At 40.4% G+C, this 22,995-nt stretch overlaps 3 protein-coding genes across 4 annotated transcripts in view; 1 reads left to right on the top strand and 2 right to left on the bottom strand.

The window, feature by feature from the left end:
- iqsec3a (IQ motif and Sec7 domain ArfGEF 3a) overlaps window positions 1-10,706 on the bottom strand; it is a 79,557-nt gene extending 68,851 nt beyond the window's left edge. Inside the window, exon 1 of one of the 2 annotated variants that reach the window (XM_079582750.1) lies at window positions 9,882-10,703. In XM_079582750.1, the coding sequence (XP_079438876.1) occupies window positions 9,882-10,498 (617 nt within the window). In that variant the 5' untranslated portion in view covers window positions 10,499-10,703. Of the gene's footprint in view, window positions 1-9,881 lie in introns of both variants that reach the window. The other variant, XM_079582751.1, reaches the window with a different exon arrangement.
- Window positions 1-22,995, top strand: part of LOC306983080 (chemokine-like protein TAFA-2) — a 219,454-nt gene that overhangs the window by 109,008 nt on the left and 87,451 nt on the right. The gene's annotated exons all lie outside the window — the stretch shown is intronic.
- LOC306959358 (protein mono-ADP-ribosyltransferase PARP12-like) lies at window positions 13,677-21,768 on the bottom strand (the record flags this gene model as incomplete). The annotated part of the gene is made up of 12 exons (XM_079551446.1): window positions 21,449-21,768; window positions 20,858-20,993; window positions 18,702-19,209; window positions 18,577-18,627; window positions 18,377-18,503; window positions 17,608-17,773; window positions 16,158-16,278; window positions 15,982-16,072; window positions 15,830-15,911; window positions 15,622-15,752; window positions 15,393-15,544; window positions 13,677-14,581 (listed from the first exon to the last, which is right to left on the bottom strand). The coding sequence occupies exons 1-12, from the start codon at window positions 21,712-21,714 to the stop codon at window positions 13,677-13,679; spliced, it is 2,736 nt and encodes a 911-aa protein (XP_079407572.1). The 5' UTR covers window positions 21,715-21,768.

Consider the following 22,995-nt stretch of genomic DNA (forward strand, 5'->3'; position numbering starts at 1 on the left):
GTAAAAAACAAAACACAACATTATTTTATGTGTGCTTATAATCATAAAAAGGCCTATCATGATCAAGGATGAATCATGAGCGTTGATCATGAGTAACTCATTCATTTATTTTGAGAATTAATTTGTGGGTTTGCATGTATCTGAAGCCAAACCCAGCAACATAGAGCCAGGCACGTTGGACACACTGGTTTGGTATTCTCCAGTTTACAGACACTTAAGGAAATTTAAATGAAAGATAAACATCATCATCTCCCAAACTAGTAAAAAAGAGTAAAGTAAAGACATCATGAACACACATAAAAATAAAAAAAAAGGAATGTACATCAGAGCAGGTCTGTGCTCTTCCTGGGTAAGGAGGCAGGGGGGCAGGGATATAAGTAGGTGCACAGACATTTCCAGAGCACAGAACATACAAAGGAAGGGCAGAACAGGATTCCTTAGGCATGCATGAATCGATCGGTCAGAAAACCACTCCATGTAACTATACACGAAAACCACCCTAACCATCTCAAAAGCTCACAAAAGTCATTTTTGCATAGTATGTCCCCTTCAAATGGCAGCCTTATTTTTAATCACTAATTCGCCAAGACATGCATTTCTGAGGACACTGAGAAAAGGCCATCGAGGTCACATGGAGACATGTACAATTTTCAAACGCATAATGGTGGCAGGGTTTAAATGTTAAGCAATTCATCATTATAGGAATGTTGTGAAGTGTTCCAAGCTGTGGGCGCAGCATAACTGAACGCTTGTTTTCAAATCAGTCTGCTCTCAAGGAACAAACAAATGCAAATGTCACGTGAATGCAAGCAAGTGTGACTGTTAGCTCTTTGTAGAAGACAGCTCCAGTAAGACATGGCAATTGCTTTGTAAATTAAGAGTCTATCAATGAGTTATTACTGGGCAATTAATTGGCTGGGTCATGGCTGGGTAGTATTTGAAATATAATCAAAAACAATTTTGGTTAAACTCAATTATCACCGTGATACTTTATATTTGTCAGGTTTACAGATCATTCTTTGGAAGTGACAGCATCTTTTCCTTGTCCAGCGCAAGTGTCGGCCAGTCTGCCGTAGCTACAGTTCACAGTGATGGGTATGTGTACCACAACCAGTCACACATCTCTATGTGCCCTGATGTACGATGTTCAAAGTCTGAAGACATTTTCAGTCCTCACACATCTTAGTTATGTTTAATTGAGATACATATCTATATCATAAACTCAGTGCATACCTAAGACTGCACTGAGAGTAAGAAGTGTCACCTGTGGGTGCTTTTGCACCACAGGGATGGTGTCCTGCCTACACCTACACTGTGAGAAATGGAGGGGGAAAACACAGAGCTTGAAGGGCCTACTTTAAAAGCAGCAGTGAAAATCACTGTATGACGAAAAATGTTACAATACTTTAATATCACATCCGAAAAAAAGTACTCCAGGTATGTCTCAAAGTGTCCTGTAAATTCCATTGAATTCCCGTGAAAATGTAAATCGCTTCACTCCAATGACTGCAGTGAAATTAGGATTATTTTAAAAGGCTGAAAGACGGAAATGAAATACTCACACCAGATGTTGTTGGTTGTCCCAGGATGTTAGAGTAGAAATTCAAAGAAGAAAATAATAATGCAATGGCTTGCATTGTGATAAATATATTGCACAGATGTATCTAGTTTATTACAGGTCAACAGATACATTCAAACCTTCATTCAATAGTGAGCGAACCTGAGCCCTGAACTGTAAAAACCCATCAACACAAATAGCTTTAATCTTCTCTCATTGCTGTACTCTACAACTGATGTGAACACTATCAAGCAGTTTTTGCAGCTTATTGGCCATAGAGGCGCGCTGTGTTTCTGCCAGCCCATCTGCTAAAGATTTGGCACTGGGTCAAATTACACAGATATCACCATGCTCTGCACTCATTCTTAACTATCAAAACGGCACTGCTTGTGATATATCAGCTTGTCTTTCAGCTTGGGGGAAATTCTAGTCATGCACCTTAGGCGAAAGTAGCCATAGATTTTGTGATGCAGTAAATAACATTCATTAATCACACTCAGCGCACAAAGGCTCGTATGGAAGATGGTACTGCATGGTATCTATTAAATATGGAAAAGATTTCAGACTTGAAAGGGCTTTCGACTTCACTATCTGAACTGACTCATTCTCACTTCATGCGCAGTTCATCCTGCAAGCTTTAGCTGTTTTAGCTGAATCCACAACATACTCCTCCCTGTGGTGTGTGACGCAGTCAGTGACCTAGTCCTGGCGTAATGGTTTGTGTCCACTGGTGATGTAATGAAGATCAAGAGGACAAGTAAAGCATACGTAGTTAAAAATTCACGAGTGTGGACCAATCAAGAGCTTTCTCCAACAACAATGTAGGAGCAGAGCCTCGCAGATCATATGCCTCAGATGTAAACAGTCATGGAGGATTAGCTTCATCGTGTTGTGAACCGGAGCTACAGCAGCTCTGGGACTTTTACAAAGACACACGTCACTGTTTCTTTTACCTAAACACCCAGGATTAAAAGCGGCGACAAGAAAACTACTTTCAGTGGCTGGATCTGCGCTGGGAATGTGTTTGGGCCTTGATAATGCACAGAACATTCCCACTGGAGAAAGCAATGCTACAAGCTAAAATGTGAAAATGAGAAATATGCACGAATAACGTCAATAAAACCACCAGCTTCATAAGGCAACCGTTGAACAATGATCACACACTGTTGATTTTGAAGTTTATTTCTCATTTCATCTACAGTTTGCCGCAGCTGCTCGGTCAGCACTGCTAAGTCTGCTAACTAACTTCAAGCTCGCATCAATCCTGTGAAAAGCCGGTAACTACATAGAGCAGCCTTTAAGATGATCACACACTGAACCCGGCTTGTAGTTTATTGCTCACATTTAATCTACAATTGACCGTAGCCGAACGGTTTTCATGGTTTAGCATCAAAGAACATCTCTGACATGTGAGAGCCATATGAATCATATTTCAGACAAATGACATGGAAATAACAATGACCACTAAACTTTGTGAAAACAAAAAAAGGTTTTTGTGTTAATGTTGTTTGCTAATACATGTCAGCTATTGGCTTGGTTGTTTATTGTATTTGTATCATAAATGGTATTGTATCAAGGCACCTGTATCATGAAACGCAAACAATTTGAAATCCCCAAAAATCTATTCAATTTGATTGTTGATTCCTGCAGCACATATTTATTCAGCACATTATTCAGAACAAACACACTGACAATCATAACTTTACTTGCAAAGCTATAAAATATTGTTTCTTAAGATTCATCATTATTATATAATGGACACGTATCGCGTACCATGTACTCTGTATCGGGATACGTATCATATCGGGAAGTTGCTGGCAATACCCAGCCCTGTGAAAGGGGGTACTCAAAAATGCCAGATGTTGTTTTTGGAGATATGGTACGATTCTGTTGGTATGATAGCCAGATAAGGGATAGCAGGAGAAGCTGATTAGACACTATGCCTATTTCAATCTGCAACCCAATGCCTCCGAGTCAGCGCAATGGCTTTGAACAGTTAACTGCACCTGGCATTTCCTGAGGCGCGACCAGGAATGTGTGTGTATTTCAGAACCCATGTGTATAACAACAGTAAACATTGAGAAAAAAGAGCTAGGGCAATAATGAATGAGGCGTACTTTATATAGAAACATTTGGCTTAAACAATGCAGTGTATTATGCTTAATTGAACACTTAGGATCAGTGTAAATCACTTGTTTAAGGCAAGTGCAACTTTTTTTTAACCAACCACCAATGTTCTGAGCAAACAATATATCAAATCAATCACAACATGTACAACAAATTAGATAATTAGATTTCCCCAGCAGCATAGACAAAGAGAGAAATCTACTGAGCAGCTCCAGAAAGCTTCACATTTAGATAAAAAGCCATACCTCACACACTATCACACTTTCAGCAAAGTGACCACACACAGCTGGATTCCTCCTGACAACCTAGAGTGTCTTTTTGCCTTGCTCAACTTGTGCATAAAAATAGCTAATAATGTTGCAGCAAAGTCAGGGATCACCGTAGCAGTTTCATCCTCTGAGAAATGAAGCAATTTAAAAGCACTGTACACCAAATGTGATATTCATGATTTGAACTCAGCAGCAGAGCCAAGCCAGAAGCCATACTGCCTGCACGAGTATGATTTCCTTTCACTTAGAGTGAAGGGTAGGGGAAGGCGATGAGGAGATCCCACGCATCCAGAGGAGGCGTGTCAGAATCTAACGTGGGAAAAAATGTTACGGTTTTCCCATTTTCTTTTGATTGTGAGTTTTATTTTTTAAAGGTTAAGGTTAAACTTTACTGTGCCATAGGTAAATTTGTCTTGGACTTGCTATGCTGTGGTTGACCGTAAATATTTTGCTGGCACCAATAAAGATTGTGTCATGTGACAGAAGTCCTTTATTGCCAATTGTTTGCATCGGGACTGGTACATATACACAAAGTCTCTAATCCTCTCCTTTTCACCTTGGATTTGGGTACGTATTCTTTCTGCCAATTCATCCTTGTAATCTTCCAGAAGGAAGGCATCTCGAAAGTGCTTCTGAAATTCCGACCAAGTGTGGACCTTATGTTTTGCATCCCACAGGGTGCCATGTTGCACATTTCTCAATGCTGCCATGAGTTCCTTATTGGTTTAAGAGTTAAGTGCCAAGTAGTCCTCGCAGCGCTCCAGGTACTGCAGGGGATCTGGCGATTTCTCAATTTAACCATACACAGGAAACTGAAGTTTCTCTGGGCTCTTTCCAATGTCTATTCTATTCAAAGCAGGGTGAAACAACCAGGTGCTGCCATCTGGACTCCTGTCAGCCCAAAAAATACTGGGGGAACACATTTTTTTGTTTCATTTGTTTAAAAAATGTGAAAGTCATTCCAGTTACATTTATGAACAGCTGTGATGTGACCAATCATTATCAGTAATTTGCTATACTAAAAACAAGGGCATGGCTTATCGCACATTGAAAACCTTAACCTATCAGAAATTAAGGATAAAAGTCCAAGCATGTGCTCATTGTGCATTGCAGGCTAAATCCCTCTGAGATAGGACTAACGCTTAAGTGTTTGCCCAGTGCTGGCAGAGCTCCATGACCATTGATCTGAGCGATATGTGAAACAAGAAAAGACTGCAGTATCCAACCTCCACTCAGCAGGTACGCAAGCTAATGTATGCCACACAGCGGACGCTGCAAGGTGCTGTCCATATATCCCCTTCCCCCACTCTAATCCAGAGGGAGACTGACTGTGGTTAGAAGTGGCAAACGCAGAAAGATGCCACACATTCAGTGGAACTGGACAGAACTACTTAGCGAGACTGTTCTGTATTGTTCAGAAATATCATTTAACCAGGAAAGGGGTAGACAAAAAACAATGACCTTGTCAGCTCACTGTAAAATAATTGACAAAACCATAGTTCATCTGTTAATTTTCTGATCAGCAAGCTGAGGGGAGAAGTTGTATCTGCCCTGTTGCTGTTCAGCCTAATTTCATTTCACCATCAACTTAACCAAACAGAACAGGCAGAGTGCATCCCACCTCAAGCCCAAAGAAATGGCTCAAATACACCATAAGTGGCATCTAATGAAGAAATACCTGTATCATACACAGATTCCTGCACTGGCTATTATCAGAAAAGGGATTTTGGAGCTATACAGCACCTCAGCCTCAAACCATGGATGAGCCTTGCACTTTGGCAGGGAAAGGCAAACAAGATGGCATACTTTCGGCGGATCTGGAGAGGGAGCCATCTGGTAGAAAAAGGAGGGCATGGTGGGTGAAAAGGAAGGCATGGGCCAAAGCTGAAAAACAAGCTGGTTTGCCAGGTGGCATGTGGCGCACAAGGGTTGTTTTGTCCTAAGAGCAAGTGCTTATTCTGACCGCGAGTGCGTGTGGGAGGCAAGGAGGCAGCAGCGGAGAGGCACCAACAGTAATATATGAGAAAGCTGGGGTTTGCACCTGAGGCAAAGAGGTGGCATGTCTAGCACACACTGCACCATCCGACCTGTCCACTGTAATTACTGTCACTCTGGTGTGCGGGATGTCACTGTATCAAAATTTACTTGGCTCATCATTGTCAAAAGAAGAAGCACAACCTGAGCTCTTTAATGCAGCCTGGAAATCGGTTAAACGTTGTGATGTGGTTGTAGACAGTTGGAGGTTGGACATGAATACTCAATCTGGCTGCAGAGGTTTCTACTGTAGCAGAAGCTGCTAATTACAGGAGAGGAAAAAGGAGACAAGATAAAAGCGTTTCTGAACTAAAAATATGAGCTATATATACACAGACAGTCAAGTAGACCTAAATGGTGAGAACATAACTGGAGACAATATAAGCAGCAGGTGTAGGAGGATGAAAGGGGTTGCATTGCTTAAGGCTTCCCTAGGATCACTCCAGCCCATAATAGAGTCAGCCCGATTGCTATACAATATTGCCTGTTTACACAAGTCTTATTTTTCTGCAATAATTAAACCATTCAGAAAACATACCAGCTGTACATTCATTTTACACCCTTTCAATAGCCCATGCACTTTAATGTACTGCAACCTTTGGTGCTATTTTACCATTTGCTCGCGTTAATTAACATTAGCCTTTAGCTTCGAGGCTTAAACATTTGCACATTTGAGGGCATGAAGGTTTGTTTTATTTTCTCTGCACCTAAATTTGTACATGAATTTGAAGGCAACAAACACAGATCACAGGCAGTCGGTTATTTCTTTAAAGCTTTAGATTTGGATTAGAAGATTTCTATAATAATCATCATTATCATTATATTTTTTTTATTTTTTTATTTAATTAATAACAATTATTAGTGAACATCTTTATTCATCTTTTTAAATGTTAGCTCAAAGGTGCTCAATCAGAAATAAGAGCAGTAGCAGTTCTGCGCAGCCTCTGCTCATGCAGTTTAGCAGATTTTCGGCATTAATAATACCCACTAATCAGGTGCAAAACAGCAACAAAATTGCACTTGCTCATTTTAAGTATACCCGCGAGTTAGCACCTGGCTTAATAAATGAGGCCCTTACTATACAGAAGTCTCCTCTGAAGTATTACACATCCTAGTTTTTAACATGTTATAATTATCCACCAGCTGCTTGTTTTCAAACACTGTTTAAGTATTTATTTCAGCAAAACATGGCTAACTCTCAATAAAACACAGACAGGAAACAGCCGTTACCCTAGGAAGTTAGCATCATTGTTAAAAGTGCATTATAAAGAGCAAAATATCAGTATATACACACATCCTGTAATTGTAGAATATACCATATATTTGATGTATTGATTTTTTTTTCATGTCGCTAGAAAATCAACACAATACCAATTTCAATAACCTGAGCTCCTCCTTGTCTACTCAGCGAACAGTTGTCCCTGTATACCCTCCACCACATCCTTATCCAGTATTTTTAATATTTAGTTTGTGTACCTCATGTTTTGTGACTCATATGAAGCACTAAATCAATGTGATATAACCAAAGCAATGCAAAAGCAGTGTGTAGAGCAGATGGGGCTAAGCAGCCTGCCTTGTGTTTATAACTCTGGGTATTTGTGCAGCTCTGTCAGTTCATCTGACCTTGATAATGGGGACTATACAAAATTCAGCACCATAGACAGCACCAAAACAAATACCACGAATGCAGTAAGAAAGAATATGTTAATGTGCTTAATTTGAAGTTCCAGCTCAGTGTACTTTAAAGGGACTATACGAAGTTTAAAAATGTTAAAGTATTTTCATCCCCCTACATGTTCCAGCCGTGTTCTAATGTGTAGAATGAGCCCAGGCCTCTTCACCACAACTGCCTCTAAAATCCTGCACTGTCACTCAAAAAGGTGTTAATTCGGGTCCGAAGTGCCGTCGTGCACGAGCGTAATATAGAGACTGCAGCTACGCGTAAAACCTGAGGTGGCAGTAGTGAGTATAAAATGGCCAACTTGCATCTAGTCTCTTTAATGAGACGTAAGCGATTGTTACTGTAAGCGGTAATTTAGCCATCATTGGTTTACTTTTATTCCGTCCTGACTCCTCCACTCAGGAGATGTCAAATTAGCTTACATTCAACCTATTCCCATCATACAATGTATACGCGAGAAGAAGCCTCTAAGTGAAAAACTGAATCAACCATGCAAATTATCCTTAGACAAGCACGAGTACAAAAGCTTGTGTACATTTGACAAGGCACCATTGGAATGTTTGGACAGCAGGGCCAGAGCTTTCCAAAACTGTAACCCTTGAGTGCATGTGGACTGTCTCAAGTCATGAAATATTTAAGACATTGCTGCCATATCACTGGGCTGCCCGATTTAGAAAAAAAAAATGCCTTATTGTGATCGCAATGAGATTTGAAAATCACAATTCAGTGCATAATAACAGGTTGGGGTGACAATGACGGAGATGAACCGTGAGGTTGGCGGTTTTGAATCCCGGCTTCACTGTCATAGTGTTCTTTCGAAAGACACTTCAGGAGATTCTGTGTGAATATAGCATGGTCAGAGGGGGCCGATGGCTATGATTGGCAGCCTCACTTCCACAATTGGGCAGCTGTGGCTATAAAAGTAGCTAACCACCATAAAGGTTGTGCACGCCATTACTATTACTATCATTACAGCTCCACGGGCATAAACAATTGAGAGGAGTTAAATATGCTAAATGCTAAACTAATGCTAGACTAAGATTTGCATAATAACAACATGTTTGTCGAGGGAGATCAAGTTACATGAAAAGACCATAATGAGAAAGGAGGATTGTTTGTTATTTGCAGGGGTATTGCTGTGTTTGCTATTAGCAGGTCACGCTAAACTTTAAGTGGCAATTTCAATTCGATTGCAATTGATTGTGCAGCCCACACATCACCCAGTAACATGTTGATGGCAAGATATCATACCCTCATCCTCAGATGCCTGTTTAAAGGAATAGTTCACCGTTTTCACATACTGAGATTTGTCCTTACCTGAGCTTAGACGAGTTGATATGTACCTGTCTGGTCTTTGTGAGTGCGCTCAGTCACGCAAAAAGACCAACGATGTTATTAGCATTTGACCTCTCCCAATGTATTCCTATAGCTCCAAACGGGGGTGAAGTTGGAAGCTACCACGCTCTTCCACGGGCACACACAAAGACCAGACAGGTACGTATCAACTCGTCTAAGCTCAGGTAAGAACATATCTCAGTATGGAAAAAAACTGTGAACTATTCCTTTAAGCTTTCCCAATCAATATCCATCAAGTCTTCAATTGATCTAAAAGGCCAACAAAACTCTGAATATGAGGACATTTTCAGGATAGATTTGAATTACCTGTCAAAAAATAAGCTGCTTGTCAAGGGGATGAGGCCTTAATCAAAAACAAATTACAGGCATTTCAGGACACAGGGTTCAGAGAAAAGTAATGCCTGTAAAGCTCGCATCCACTTTGGTTTCTAATTACAGATCAATTTAAGGCGTTCTGACAGAAACAGCTGCACTATTTTTGAAGGATATAAAATAGAGGAAATGTATAAGGCTTGAGCGTTGTAGTGATTTTTAACATTCAGGTCAATGCACACAATCTTCATTAACATTTACAAAAAAAATATTCAACAACTGTTATACAAGCATTTCCTACTTTAGGGGACAAATAGGTCATCTTTAGCCTATAACATCCATGCAGGCAATAGTAACGGCCCAGGTACATTCCTGCACTGCAGTAGCCATATTCTTGCCAACGTTCAGGCTCAGTAAGGCAAAGATTTTTTTATTTTTTTTAGAATAACCGTATGTGGAGCTTGACCTTATCCTGCACGTGACTTCTTATTTCTTTTTTTCTGTCATTTTGCGTAGTGTTTTTTTGTGTGTGTGTTCAACTTACTCTGCTTTCCGGGCCAATCCCACAGAGCGGCAGAGCGTGGTGGGGGTCTGCGGGACCAGGGACTTGCAGCACGGGCTCCTCTTGTCCTCCTCGCTCGGGTCGGGGCTGGCCTGGTTTCCTTTAGGCGACTGAGGCGAGGTTGGCACGAGCTGCAGGTGCTGGGGGTGATGGGCGGCGGGAGGAGCAGCGGCAGGGGTGGTCTGCGGATGATGGTGGGGATGGTGCTGCTGCTGCTGCTGCTGCGACGCTACGGGCTGGTGATGCGCCGAGGGGGCTTTGCTAGCAGGGGCCGCGTGCTGGTGCAGGTGTCCCGGTGCCTGGGGACTGGCGCTGCGGTGAGCGGTGGTGTTGGTGGTGGTGGTGGTGGTGGACACGGGGTGGTGGTGGTGGTGATGATGTTGTTGGTGGTGGTGGCTCGTCGGCGCAAGTGGCTGGGGCACGTAGTGGTGAGGGTCCCGCAGTTGACGGTTCTCGCCGATCAGATCCTCCACCTTCCGCTCGAGCTCGTCAATGCGCTGCCGCTGCGTCTGGATGAGGCTCTGCTGGTTCTGCACGATCGTGGTGAGCTCCTTCAGGTAGAGGACTGCTTTCATGGGGTTATCCAGCAGGCTCTCCATTACTAAAGCCGTGGCTGTGGTGGTCGTGTAACCCGCCTGGAGGAGCCTGTTTGATGTAGCACTGTGACTGACCCAGTTGCTCTGACGCTCTACGTTCACCGTGCGCGGGCAAGACGAGCCAGGATACACCTCTCTCTCTCTCTTCTCGGTTTGCTGTTGCTGAGCCAGGCGGTCATGAGCGTCAGCCGAGGGGGCAGGGGGAGCGCTGTGCTGTGCCGCTGTGGATAAGTGACGTAAGCGCGCACGAGAAGATTGTCAAGGTTGTTTCATGCGCACTAAATGTAAATAGTGTTGCATTTGTTTGTAGCCACTAGCTATGTATCACACTGCTTTAATCGTTTTCAAGCAGGCTGATATTTTGAAATGGCAGGTTGCAGGGCAGTCACCAACATAGGGTTGGCCACAGCCTAAACCAAAATACCCCAAACACAACGCTTGGATTGAGATGCGTAATGACAACCTTGTGTTTTCAAAATTAAGCAAAAATGAAAGCATTTCATTGCAAAATTCCACTGACGGAGGTTATTGCAATTATTATATTGCAATAAGAAACAGAATGAAGCATGACCTACTTCTAGCCAAGGGATTAAAGTGCATATGACAATGCTTTTGAAAACATTACTTATTTAGGTGGATAACATCAGTTGCAAGTTCATCAGTCGCATTATCATTTTTATTTCAGTGAAGCAGCAATTTTAATGAAGTGATTTTTTTAAGCTGCTGACAGGAACTGACAAAGAAAAAGGTAAAGTTCCATTGACTTGACATGGTTGCACGGCAACGTTCACATTTTTTTGTTTTACCTTCATCTATGTCACTTCCTCTGTGTGAAAGTGAAACCATAAACTTCACAAATATGGCCAGACAAAAGAAAGCTGGGTGCAATCTTCAGCAAAATTATATATAACTTAGATATAATTGTGTTATCTATGTTTTAGCAAAAAATGTATCTAATGTGTCATATGCACTTTAAGCTTTAATTGAATGTATTTGGCTCTTGTGGGATCATGTGTTGATGAGCAGTGGACTCTACTAAAGAAAGTCTCCCCTATTTAAAAGTATATTATAATATGTTATTTATTCACTACCACATAGCCTATGACTAGCTACCCTAAATGATTGTGTTTTGCTACAATGTGAATTAAGAATAGGTAGGTGGTACTGCAAAAAGTAAATTTGTCTTTCACTTGATCTGTCCATGGGGCAAGATATTAAGTTTTATTTCAAGCAGCCAAATTTTTTTAAATTTGTTTTATCTAGTTTTGAGTGATGTGAATTATTTAATCTTAATTTAAGTGTAAATATCTTCCCGCACCTCAGATTTCTTGAAATTAGACTCTCAAATCAAGGACAAAAGTTCTTATTTCATTGAAGTTTTACTTATTTCAAGATTACTTTTTGCAGTGGGATCGCAGCAGGTCTTGCTGTTGGCTTACAGCTTGGAATCCACATAGCTAATAATGACACTACACTGCCATCTACTGGTCTTTATCCTACCCTATATTTCATGATCCCACTTTGCCCAACAACTAAACACATAGATTTTTTTTAAACTTATGTTTATTTACGAGGATCCCCATTGGCTGTACCCTTGGGCCATAGTCTCCCTCAGATCCTTACCATTACAATCACTTTAATTCACAGACATGTTTTAGGAATACAAATTTAGCTTAAAAAGTTTGTTCAAGTCCATCTGCAATTGATTTTGTTAATTTTTTTTAACATAGAATATTCAACAGTACAATTCACAACACTTCATACAGCCATACAGCTGACAGTTCATACTGGATAACAACATACTGCACGAGCACAGCCGCAGTGAGCATCAAAGTTAACATGTTCCCTAGGTTTAGGTTCATTACATTTGACATTGCAGGAAAGAACAAAATGTTTAACCTGAAATGTGTCAATTACAATATTATAAAAACAGCAGTATACAAAAAATTAATAAAAACATCTATAAAACAGATTATATCGAGAACCATAGTTACATGGTTCCCGATTCTGTTTGCCCATTGAAGTACAACCCTCTGAGGATCATTGTTAGAGTTTTATATTAACGAAAGAAAGTTACTGGAAATGTATCAGTGTTGAAAACAATTAAATACAATTATTGGCTAAGGCTCTCCATGTTGCTGCAGTTTTACAAAGACTTAATAAAAAAAAAACATTGTACGCTACATTTAAAATAACTGACATGACACTCCATAGATTATGATTGAAAACATTGCAAATTAAGTGCATTATTGTACATATGCATTGCTTTAAATACAATTACGTTGGTCCAAAATGAATGCAATATAAAACATATATAAAGTCAAGGCTAGGATTGTCTGTAAATCATTATTTAACTATTATTATTTAAAGATTGCCTGCTATGTTATATGCACTGCTATGATTTTGAAATTATTCAGCTAAAAGCAGACGCAATCCTTTTAATTAAAAGTTAAAAATAACACCCAGATAAAACAATGGCATGAATTTGTAAAAAGAAAAGGGAAAAGGTACACAAAGGGCTGTTCAAAACATATTTGTAGTTTATAAACAATAGTCTTGTGCCTTGTTGGACATGACTTTTGGGAATGTTTTTCTTTTTCAACTGTTAAACGTGCCTAATGAAACTTTTTATGTGGAAAAAAAACAACTTTTTATTATTGCATATTTGACCTTTTAGTGACCCAGCAGCTGCATGTGTGGGGCAGCTTCACTTGTTTTACTTGAATTGTTTCTAGAGTTTTTGGCAGGTTTTCACTGCCCTCTCATCAGAAAAAACTACAAAACATTTGATCCTGTTGAACTGTAGAGGCCACCATGATCGAAAGTAAAGATGTCATGCTAACCACCCATGCAGCCACGAAAAGCTAAATCGCGCACAAATATCTTTTCTTTTTTTTTTCGCATAAAAAGTTCCATAATGCATCTTTAATTGCTGACTCATTGTTTTAATTGATTTCTTTTAAATCTAAGCAATGTTTTTTTTTTGTATTTTGTATTTGTAGACTTTGTTTCTGCATTTGATCCATTCTTCAACCAGTGTGTCAGGGGCATTGTCAGGAATACCTCATCAAGATCAGGTGCCCAGACCTTCTGTCCGTGGATCGAGCCTGGGACCTTCAAGCAGTGAAGCAATAGCGCTTTGATTTTGGAATTGCCTATACCAAAAACTTGACAGTCCCTTTTATGAAATAACACATTTGTCCTGTTTTTTTCTTGGAGATGGTCTTGGAGATGGTGTTGGAGGTGCGGTTGCCTCCAGAGAACCGGCAGTTGCTGCAAATCTAAACGACGAATCTGATGTGAACGTGCGTGGATTTGATGATGCGGTCAGATTTGTTCGAACATTTTGTGAACTTGTTGAGGATGTTTCAGTTGGATATTGTAAGGGATGTGAGAATTGTATGGTTGCTGCAGGAGGTGGATTTGATGTAAAAGCATTGGATGATCTTGAGAATGTTGTGCTTGGATTTGTCACCGAAACATTTGAGGATACAGATGAGGATGTAGTGGCCAAATTTGATCTAACAGCATTTGATGAACCGGTTGAGGGTGTTGGGGTCAAATGTGCAACCGAAACATTTGAGGATACAAATGAGGATGTAGTGGCCAAATTTGATAGAATAGCATTTGATGAACCGGTTGAGGGTGTTGGGGTCAGATGTGCAACTGAAACATTTGAGGATACAGAACTTGTTAAGGATGATGTTGTGGTCAGATTCGTTACTAAAGGATTTGCTGCAACTGGAGAGGCAGATGATTTTGTGACAGGTACTGGAGGAGTCATCACTGTTCTTAAAGAGACTGCTGGCGTGAAGATGGTGTGTTGGCGCCTCTCGCTGTACTGAAGCACATACTCAGGGTAGATCTGCTGCTTCTCAAACACAACAAAGATGGAAGGGTTCATGACATCGTCCACACAGCTGTCATAGAGATTCACATCCCCTCCGTCTTTAGAAGGCGGTCGTCTGTATTCAGAGCGCCCCCTGGTGTATTCTCCAACCAAAACACGAGACACAATCATGAACCGGACATCAGAGGTGCCGGTGTAGCTGTGGGAATACTTGGCATCACGTGCAAAATAACTGCCTGAAAGAACGGGATATACCCACCGTTACACTATTACTGGTATATGACATCTGTATTGTTTCTTTTTGAAATACTTTTAGATTCAGGGCGTTTTCACACATGTTGGAGCGCCTTATGAGTCGACCTTAATTTAGACAAACCTAGTTTCAATTGAATTTACTTCAAAGTTAGTTCAGTCCGTGTTCACATGAGCTCGCACCAGAGCCTCGTAACAACACTCAGCTGTTCACTGAACTTATTCCCATGACAACGGGCATTAAGCTGTCAAAGCGCTGACACATGCGCACTTCTCTGATGTTACTGTTAGAGAATATGATTAAATTGCTATTTATCATACTGGGTCAAGCTGTACAGACATACTATCTCTGTTGTAACCTTGATTGTGGTGCTCAGGCGCCTACTCTCAGCCAATGAATGTTTTGCTTGTGACACCATTGTTTATTCTCTATCAGTTACACTACAGTCACTCTTCTCCCTCGTGGTTAAGTACAATGAGGCTGACATGCGAAGCGAGGAGAAATGTACTTAATCGTCACATGGAGAGGAAAGTTTTACTGTGCAGCAGGAAGAGAACGAGGGGCAGAAGAGAGACGTACCAGGGTTATTTATATTGATCAATTTTGCCTCGTCAGAGTAGTAATCCAATCGTCCTGTCATGCAGCGTGTACAGTAACCATTCTTTCTTCACGCAAAAGGAGGCATGAAAGTGGCAGTTGCTCCCAAAAGTGCCGCTCTCAGGTCGAGGGCCACTTTAGGTTAAGCTAACTAGAGCCTGTGTGAAAACGCCCTTAGATCTCATTCAGAGACTGACCTTGGCCATACGCTGTCCCGTTGACTCCACAGACTCTCCAGTCAAAGTTAGTGGCACATATGGTCTTGACATGTGTAGGATCGGTCCCATGAAAAAGTTTCTTCTCGGTCACTGCTTGCCCATTGTTCTTGTTTTTCAAGTGATTCTTATGTCTAATGAAAGACAGAAAAATAAATAGAGATAATAAACTGATAGCATTTGGACCAACTGCAGTATCGCAAATACTTACAGCTGAAAGGCTTCCCAAACAGCTTTGTTCTGAATCCTTTCAATTTCCAAAATGTCAAAACCTTTCATTGTTTGACAGAATAGATCGTGGATCTCTTTATATTCACTAAGAGATGGCTGGAGACTGATGCACTATAGAAATAACACACATCTTATAGTATATAGACTCCAATAAAATATTTGCATAGTCATATTATATGTTCTTGTACCCTGTGTTCAGTTGGCGAAATTTGTGTTTTGTCCCAGTAGACCGGAAAAGTGGTCGGGTTGGCTGGTTGTTTCCTAGAATAACTTTAATATAAAATATATAATACCACATGTACAGGGCATGTGCATATACACTCAATATAGTTATCTATACCTCTTTGTTTGAACTTCAGCTGCAGAGACAAACCGTGGGCGTCTCCTCAAAATCCTCTTAGTGCCATACTTTATGTTGGTTTGAATCATATCTAAAATCACATCAGATGTGGATACTACCCTTTACAGTCAATACAAATGTGCATGTTTAAAGTCAATGATGTCCTGCATGCCTACCTTGAAAACGGAGCTCATATAACTGTGAACCAGCCTTAAACTGGATCACATCCTTGTTGTTATTTAGATACAGTTCCTCCAGCTGTTTACTGGAGACACTGGCCATCTCGTGCACACTTGCCTGAAAGATACAAACATCACATTGGTTGCATGTTAAAATCTGTAAAAATACTTTAAATATACTCTACTTAATTAGGCCATTTTTATCATGGTTATTGTTACTTCTGTACACCTTTAACCAATTGTGGGCATTAGCAAAGGGCAAATTAATGACTTCAATTATACAATAAAATAGAATTAAATATGTGGATATGGAGACAGCAAAATAAACACTTTTACTCCATGGCTTATTGTGAAGTTTTGCTTTTAAAAGCAGACAAGGCACATTTAAAACAGAAATAACCATTTTGAATCTTAATATAAATGGGCTGGACTCTGAGCAGTTTTCTTCATATGAAAAATCAGCACTAAAAAAACTATTTCCAATAAAATCGACCATACTGAGTAAAAAAAAAAAAAAAAAAAAATCCATGATTTTGGGCCAAATCATCCAGCTGTATTTTGACTTTCTTCAGTTATATTAGATTGTATTGTACTATATCTATACTCTTTACTTCTATGGTATTTTCTTTGGAAGTATTAAGATTTTAACATTATAGTTTTGCATAGTTTGTCATTACTGGAACATAAACCAAACATTTATGCTCAAAGAGTTACTGAGTACTCACAGTACTCAAGTAACATTTTCTCCAAGTACTTTTTTTTTTACTCTGACTTGAGTAGTTTTGGGAATATTTTAAAATAACATTTCTCTTACTTGAGTAAATATTTTTGCAACGCTCTACACCTTTCATAAACAGAGATTCAATAAGCCATCAATAACACAATAGGTTGCATTCATGAGACATCACAACACTCCAAAGAGCCCATGCTTTAAAACTGAGTAACCATGGAAACACTCAAAATGCAGATTGCTCATTTTATTTTATTGCTAATTTCTCTGTAATTCCTGGGCCAATCCACATGAAACAAATATTGTCACAAAGTTCAAAGTCCTCTATTTCAGCACATATGAACCATGGTCTAATTATTTCCTCATAAAGGCATCGAAAAGTGGAGACAACATTCAAAAACATGAGCATGATGTTGGTCATTAGAAACCGTTTGTGAATCTAGTCACTGTCAAATGATGATCAGGGAAAACATTTGGATATTTTCTTTTTGTAAATTTGTAAAAAACTTTTTTCTCTCCCATAGAGTCGTATGGGAAACACAATTCTACAACATGAACGCAACCTATTATAGTCGATGGCGTAAATGGTCTGTATTTATATAGCATTCATATACACTCTCATTTACATCAGTGTATCCACTCGACCATCTGGGCCTCAGTCGCCCAGAGTTCACAGAGAGAAAACTGACTGTTGAACCAGAACATGCATCCACTCACATGAGCCCCATACTGCAGCCACTTCCCATCGTTGTCCTCCCAGAACCAGAGCCAGTCTGTGGTGTGAATGAAGTTCGGCTCCAGCACAGAGTTAATGGTAGAGAGGCGTCTCACTTCCTTTTCTCCACACTTCATAGTGTCGAAACACACAAGAGGACAGGAGGTACTGAGGAAGATAAAGTATAAATACAGATATAGATATATCTATTCACCCCCCTCCCCCCAGAAATGACTATTCATATTCATCCTCGTCTTCGTTGCCATTTTGACACTTGATCTCGGCATCAAAAAGCGACGAAAACAAGGATGAAACAAAAAAAGACAAAAAGAGACAAAAACACGATTAAAAAGTGATGAAAACGCACAAGAGCGACAAAAAACACAAAAAAACATGTAAAAAAAATTACAATAACGCAAACAAAAATGTGCCAAAACATGGCGACAACGCAACAAAAAAGTCAACAAAAGTCATGAACGCCTCATTTGAAAGCTAAGCTAGGTCTTAGCTTTCAAATGAGGCGTTACTCTGGCCTCTAGGCCTCATCTTCGGTCAAGAAGCTGAACTGGAGAAATTGCACTTAGTCAAGGGTTGGGGTAAGAGCTTGAGGCTAATTCATAGCCAATTGGTCATATCAATAATAGATAATATAGTGGATTTATTACAGTCATATTCCTTTATCCACATTGCAACACCCATGTCAAACACCTATTATTAGTTCTAAGTCTTTGCATTTATGGCAAGTAGTTCCTATTAGCGCTAGTTGTTTACCTATAGGCGTTTGCAGGATCACAAAAGGCCTGCTCAATACTTTCATTCTCAGCCATACGAGTCCACTGTCCATCCTGGTTGATCTCCCATCTGTACGGCATCTTGTCATGAGCTTTGAAACACCGATCTGTCGACACATGTCCACACGATGACACATACGCTACTACAGTTATGACAACAAACAATAATTAGTTATGTACCTTCATGTTTACAGTGCCCTTTGATAAAGTACATGCAGATCTCGGTTTTATCTATAAAGTGGAATATTTCAATTTAGTGTTTGTCACCACAGCTTCAAATGAAAGTTCCAAGATGATGACGTTACCTCTTTTTCCTTGACCTTGTCTTTTATCAATGATGTGTTTGGGACTTAAATCTGTTTGAGAGAGCATCCCATCACTTTGGGAGTCGTTGCCCCTGCCCCTACCTCCTCTGCCCCTGGTTCCTGTATTGCCCCCAAGGCTAAACCCTCTACCCCAATTGTTGCTGCTTGACTCAAAGCCAGTGTTAAGTGTGCCTTGACTGCTGTCATATTCAAAATCATTAGAAACTGCCTTTTGGTCACTCAGCCCACTATTGCCCCTGTCTCCCCTGTTTCTCCGATTGTCCGACTTGTCAGCGGATCGCAGCGCCTCTTTATTTGCATAGACAGACTTTAAAGACTTAAACAGACTGGCTGGGATACGCCTGTCCTGCAGAAGCATTAAGGGCTGTGGGGCGAGAAAGTCGTGCGTCCTGAAGCAGCTGCAGTCCTGGCAGAGGAACTTCTCACAGATGTGCAGTCTCTTGCAGCTGTCCTCGCATCCATTGCGGTTATTGTAATTATAGCAAATCTTTGAGAGAAGAAAAAAGTGCCAAGTTAAATAACAATGAAGCAACAATTTTCTTTATTACTTTTTAGGCAACAGCTGCCCTAGGGCTGACTGACAGAGGGCACAAATCTATGCAAACAACTCAAATTTATTTATTTATATAGCACATTTAAAACAACTGTTGTTGACCAAAGTGCTTTACAAAAAGGTCTACAGTACAGAAATAATAATAATAATAATAATAATAATAATAATAATAATAATAATAATAATAATAATAACAATAATAATAATAATAATAATAATGACATGATTATAATAATAAAAACGAAACAACTGTTACAACCACTATTTGACTCAAACGCCATATTCACGTATAGGCAAGGTGGCTGAAGTGTTTTGCCCAGAACACAAGGACACTTTGCACTGGTTGGAGGCTGAGATCAAACAGGCAACTTTCCAGAAATAAGACAACCATTCCACCACCCGTGTCACTGAGTCCCAATTCCATGCACATTAAAACCCTTACACCTGATTAAATGGCATCAAAATTGTGCTGTAAAAATATGGCATTGTCAGTGTAATATAGGCTATCTACATAGTAGCTGTAGTTTTCAAGCATTTGATGAACAAAGGGATCCATTACTTACTTACTGACTTACAGCACAAGCACAAAGGTTATCCAGTGTTAAAAGTGTCACGTTGATGTGTCATATATTAAAATTGAATAAAGGAACAGGCCACCATTTTTCCATACTGAGATATGTTCTTACCTGAGCTTAGATGAGTTGATACGTACCTGTCTGGTCTTTGTGCGTGCGCTCAGTCACGCAAAACGACCAAAGATGTTGTTAGCATTTGGCCTCTCCCATAGCTCCAAAACGGGGTGAAGTTAGAAGCGACCAAGCTCTTCCACGAGCGTGCACAAAGACCAGACAGGTACGTATCAACTCGTCAAAGCTCAGGTAAGAACATATAGTATGGTATGGAAGAACTGTGTGCTCTCAGTCACGCAAACAGACCAAAGATGTTGGTAGCATTTGGCCTCTCCCAATGTATTCCTATAGCTCCAAATGGGGTGAAGCTAGAAGTGACCAAGACAGGTATGTATCAACTTGTCTAAGCTCAGGTAGGAAGGAACACATCTCATTATGGAAAAACGGTGGCCTGTGCCTTTAAGAGTAAGGTAAACATGTATAGGTTTTCATTATTTTTGAACTCCCGAGAGAAATTTGACTTAAATTAGGGGTCTCTTGCATACTATTAGTACATTACACATAAAGCCAATATGAACAATATCAACGATAATGTCCAGATTCATTTGTTTATAACCTTGTTATGTTTAAGAATCTTAAAGTTAATCTGACCCAGACACTGTGTAGGATTAGATATGAGCTGGATGGATTCTCAGTGAATACCGGTGAACTTCTTGTGTGCGTAAGAGAGATATGGGAAAGAGTTCTGAAAGCAGCCTCTCTGAATTTGTGAACTTGTGTTACTGTTGTCCATAAATCTGGATCTGGACACGATATGCACCTCTCTGGGGTTTTGTTATTTTTTCAACCTTAAAACTCTTGAAAGTTAGGCTACTACTCCACACTTAGTTTCAATGATTGAGGCTGTGAGAGATAAACATGTTATGAATGTGCTTTCATTTAGTTGTACATACACAGGGTAGTAGATTGTTGTTGCTCTGCAGCAGGAGGACGCACAGCTGTGCCCTGGACAGGGTCTCCAGACCAAACTTTTTGAGGATCTTCTCATTGTAGTCTGAGAGGATATTGTGGGAGAATATGCAACCTCTCCTGCGACACAATTAGACAATACTATGATGTGAACAGTCATGCTCTATAATCTTAATCATTTGTAATACATATATATAAAAAAATAACAAAATACACAGACGTGGGTGACATAAATTATGAGAAAACAAACAAGAAAGCAGATACTTCAAATTAACTACTTGTGAGCCGAAACACATTGACTTTTAAATGAAATTAGTTGTATTATTATTATGTAAAATAAAGGCTTTTACTCATCTTTTTGAGTGCCTCAGGTTTGTTTGTTTGTTTTTTTACTTTGACTCGCAAAAAAAAGTGAGCACCAGGGTTTTATGCACAGTGACGCTCTCAGGTAAATTGTGTCCATGTGATTGCACCTTGACCCCTGGCCTGCCTGCTTAATGCACACATTGCTACTTCTTTTTTTTTTTTTTTTTTTTTACTGTGGAAAGTTTTCAACAAACGCTTAGGTGAGTTACCTTGTTGAGCTAAATTGGCATGACCCCGTGAGAAAGAATCCTTTACAGAGGTGCAGGCCCGCGCAGCCTGGACATCCTTTGCGCCAGCACAGACTCACTGGACTCCGCACCACAACTTTCGGTGTCCCGTTGAATAAACACGTCAAAAACTTGTCATTTTTACAAATCAATTCCGACAGAGTGTCAGCGTCACACAGGTTGAACAGGTCAGAGGTGTCCACCGCTCCCTGATTGTCCAAAATATACTTTAAAACCACCGTCTCCATCAGGCTACTTCCTGGGCGCAGAGAGCAACACGCCAGCCAGTCAACAAAACACGTGATCTGTAAGGATAACTCTCTCACGTCTGGAAATCGAAACCTATCTACACTATTAATAGCCAGTATTGTAATTTAACAGCACTCCACGAGGGGGAGTAATCGCCTAAGGACTGTAGTCTTTATGTTTTACAGTATATGGTCTTGTAGAGTACAGTGTTGTCAAACGTTTTACACTAAGTAAGTAGCCTACCAGAATCAGAATAGAAACTAGGAATCTTTCTCGGTACAATCGTGCAACACAGAACATATAACACAGAATTTAGATAAAAATAAACGATACAAACTTAAAAACTATAAGTCTATAAGGGCATGCATAAAGAATATTAATATGAATAAATAAAAAGTAAAATATGACAAGACGACAGAAATTTGACATAGAACAACAGCGGGATTGTATTCACAGATGTTTAGGTGTATTAAGTGATAGCAGCGGGTCTAAGTGTGGACATACCATATAGTGCAGTAGAGCAGATTACATTCATGAGTGATACAGAGTTATAGGGTCATTTTTTTGGTTCATGAGTCTGATGGCGGAGGGGAAAAAACTGCAAGTGGCAAGGGGTCTGGGTCTGTATGGACCGTAGCCTCCTGCCTGAGGTGAGAAGGGTCAGCTGTGACCTGACCCACACGCCTTCGGGTTCCTGGTGGTGAACAGGTCCTCGAGAGATGGGAGCTTACAGCCAATCAGCCAATGAGGGAGCTGATGGTTGGCTCCCACTTAAGGTCCTGGGTGATGGTGCCCAGGAAACGGAAGGAGTCTGGGGCTGTCTGTCCTGAAGTCCACGATCAGCTCCACTGTCTTCTAGGCGTTCAGCTCCGCGTTGTTGTGGCTGAGCCAGGACGCCAGCCAGTCCACCTCCCTCCTGTAGGCGGACTCATCACCATCCGAGATGAGCCCAATGAGGGACCGGTGACTGGAGGTGCAGCAGTTTGTGCACAGGAAGAAGAGCCAAGGGGAAAGTACACAGCCCTGAGGAGTTTCAGTGTTTATAGTCCGAGTGTTTGTACCAGTAGCACCTTTTTAAAAAATGGCTCTTTGAAACTTATCGCCGTGAAATCTAAACCGGCCAATAACAAACCAGGTCTAAAAAATTGGCAGAATCTGGTCTCAACGAGGGCTAAAATGTCCTAAATATAATTAACCATGACTTAAGTATTTCAAAAGGACTAAAAAGTATAGACAAAAGATAACCTGAGCGCCACCTGAGGCAGCATGTGCGATACCCA

Source organism: Gobius niger, assembly GCF_951799975.1.
Source record: "Gobius niger genome assembly, chromosome: 2".
Classification (NCBI taxonomy): Eukaryota; Metazoa; Chordata; class Actinopteri; order Gobiiformes; family Gobiidae; genus Gobius; species Gobius niger.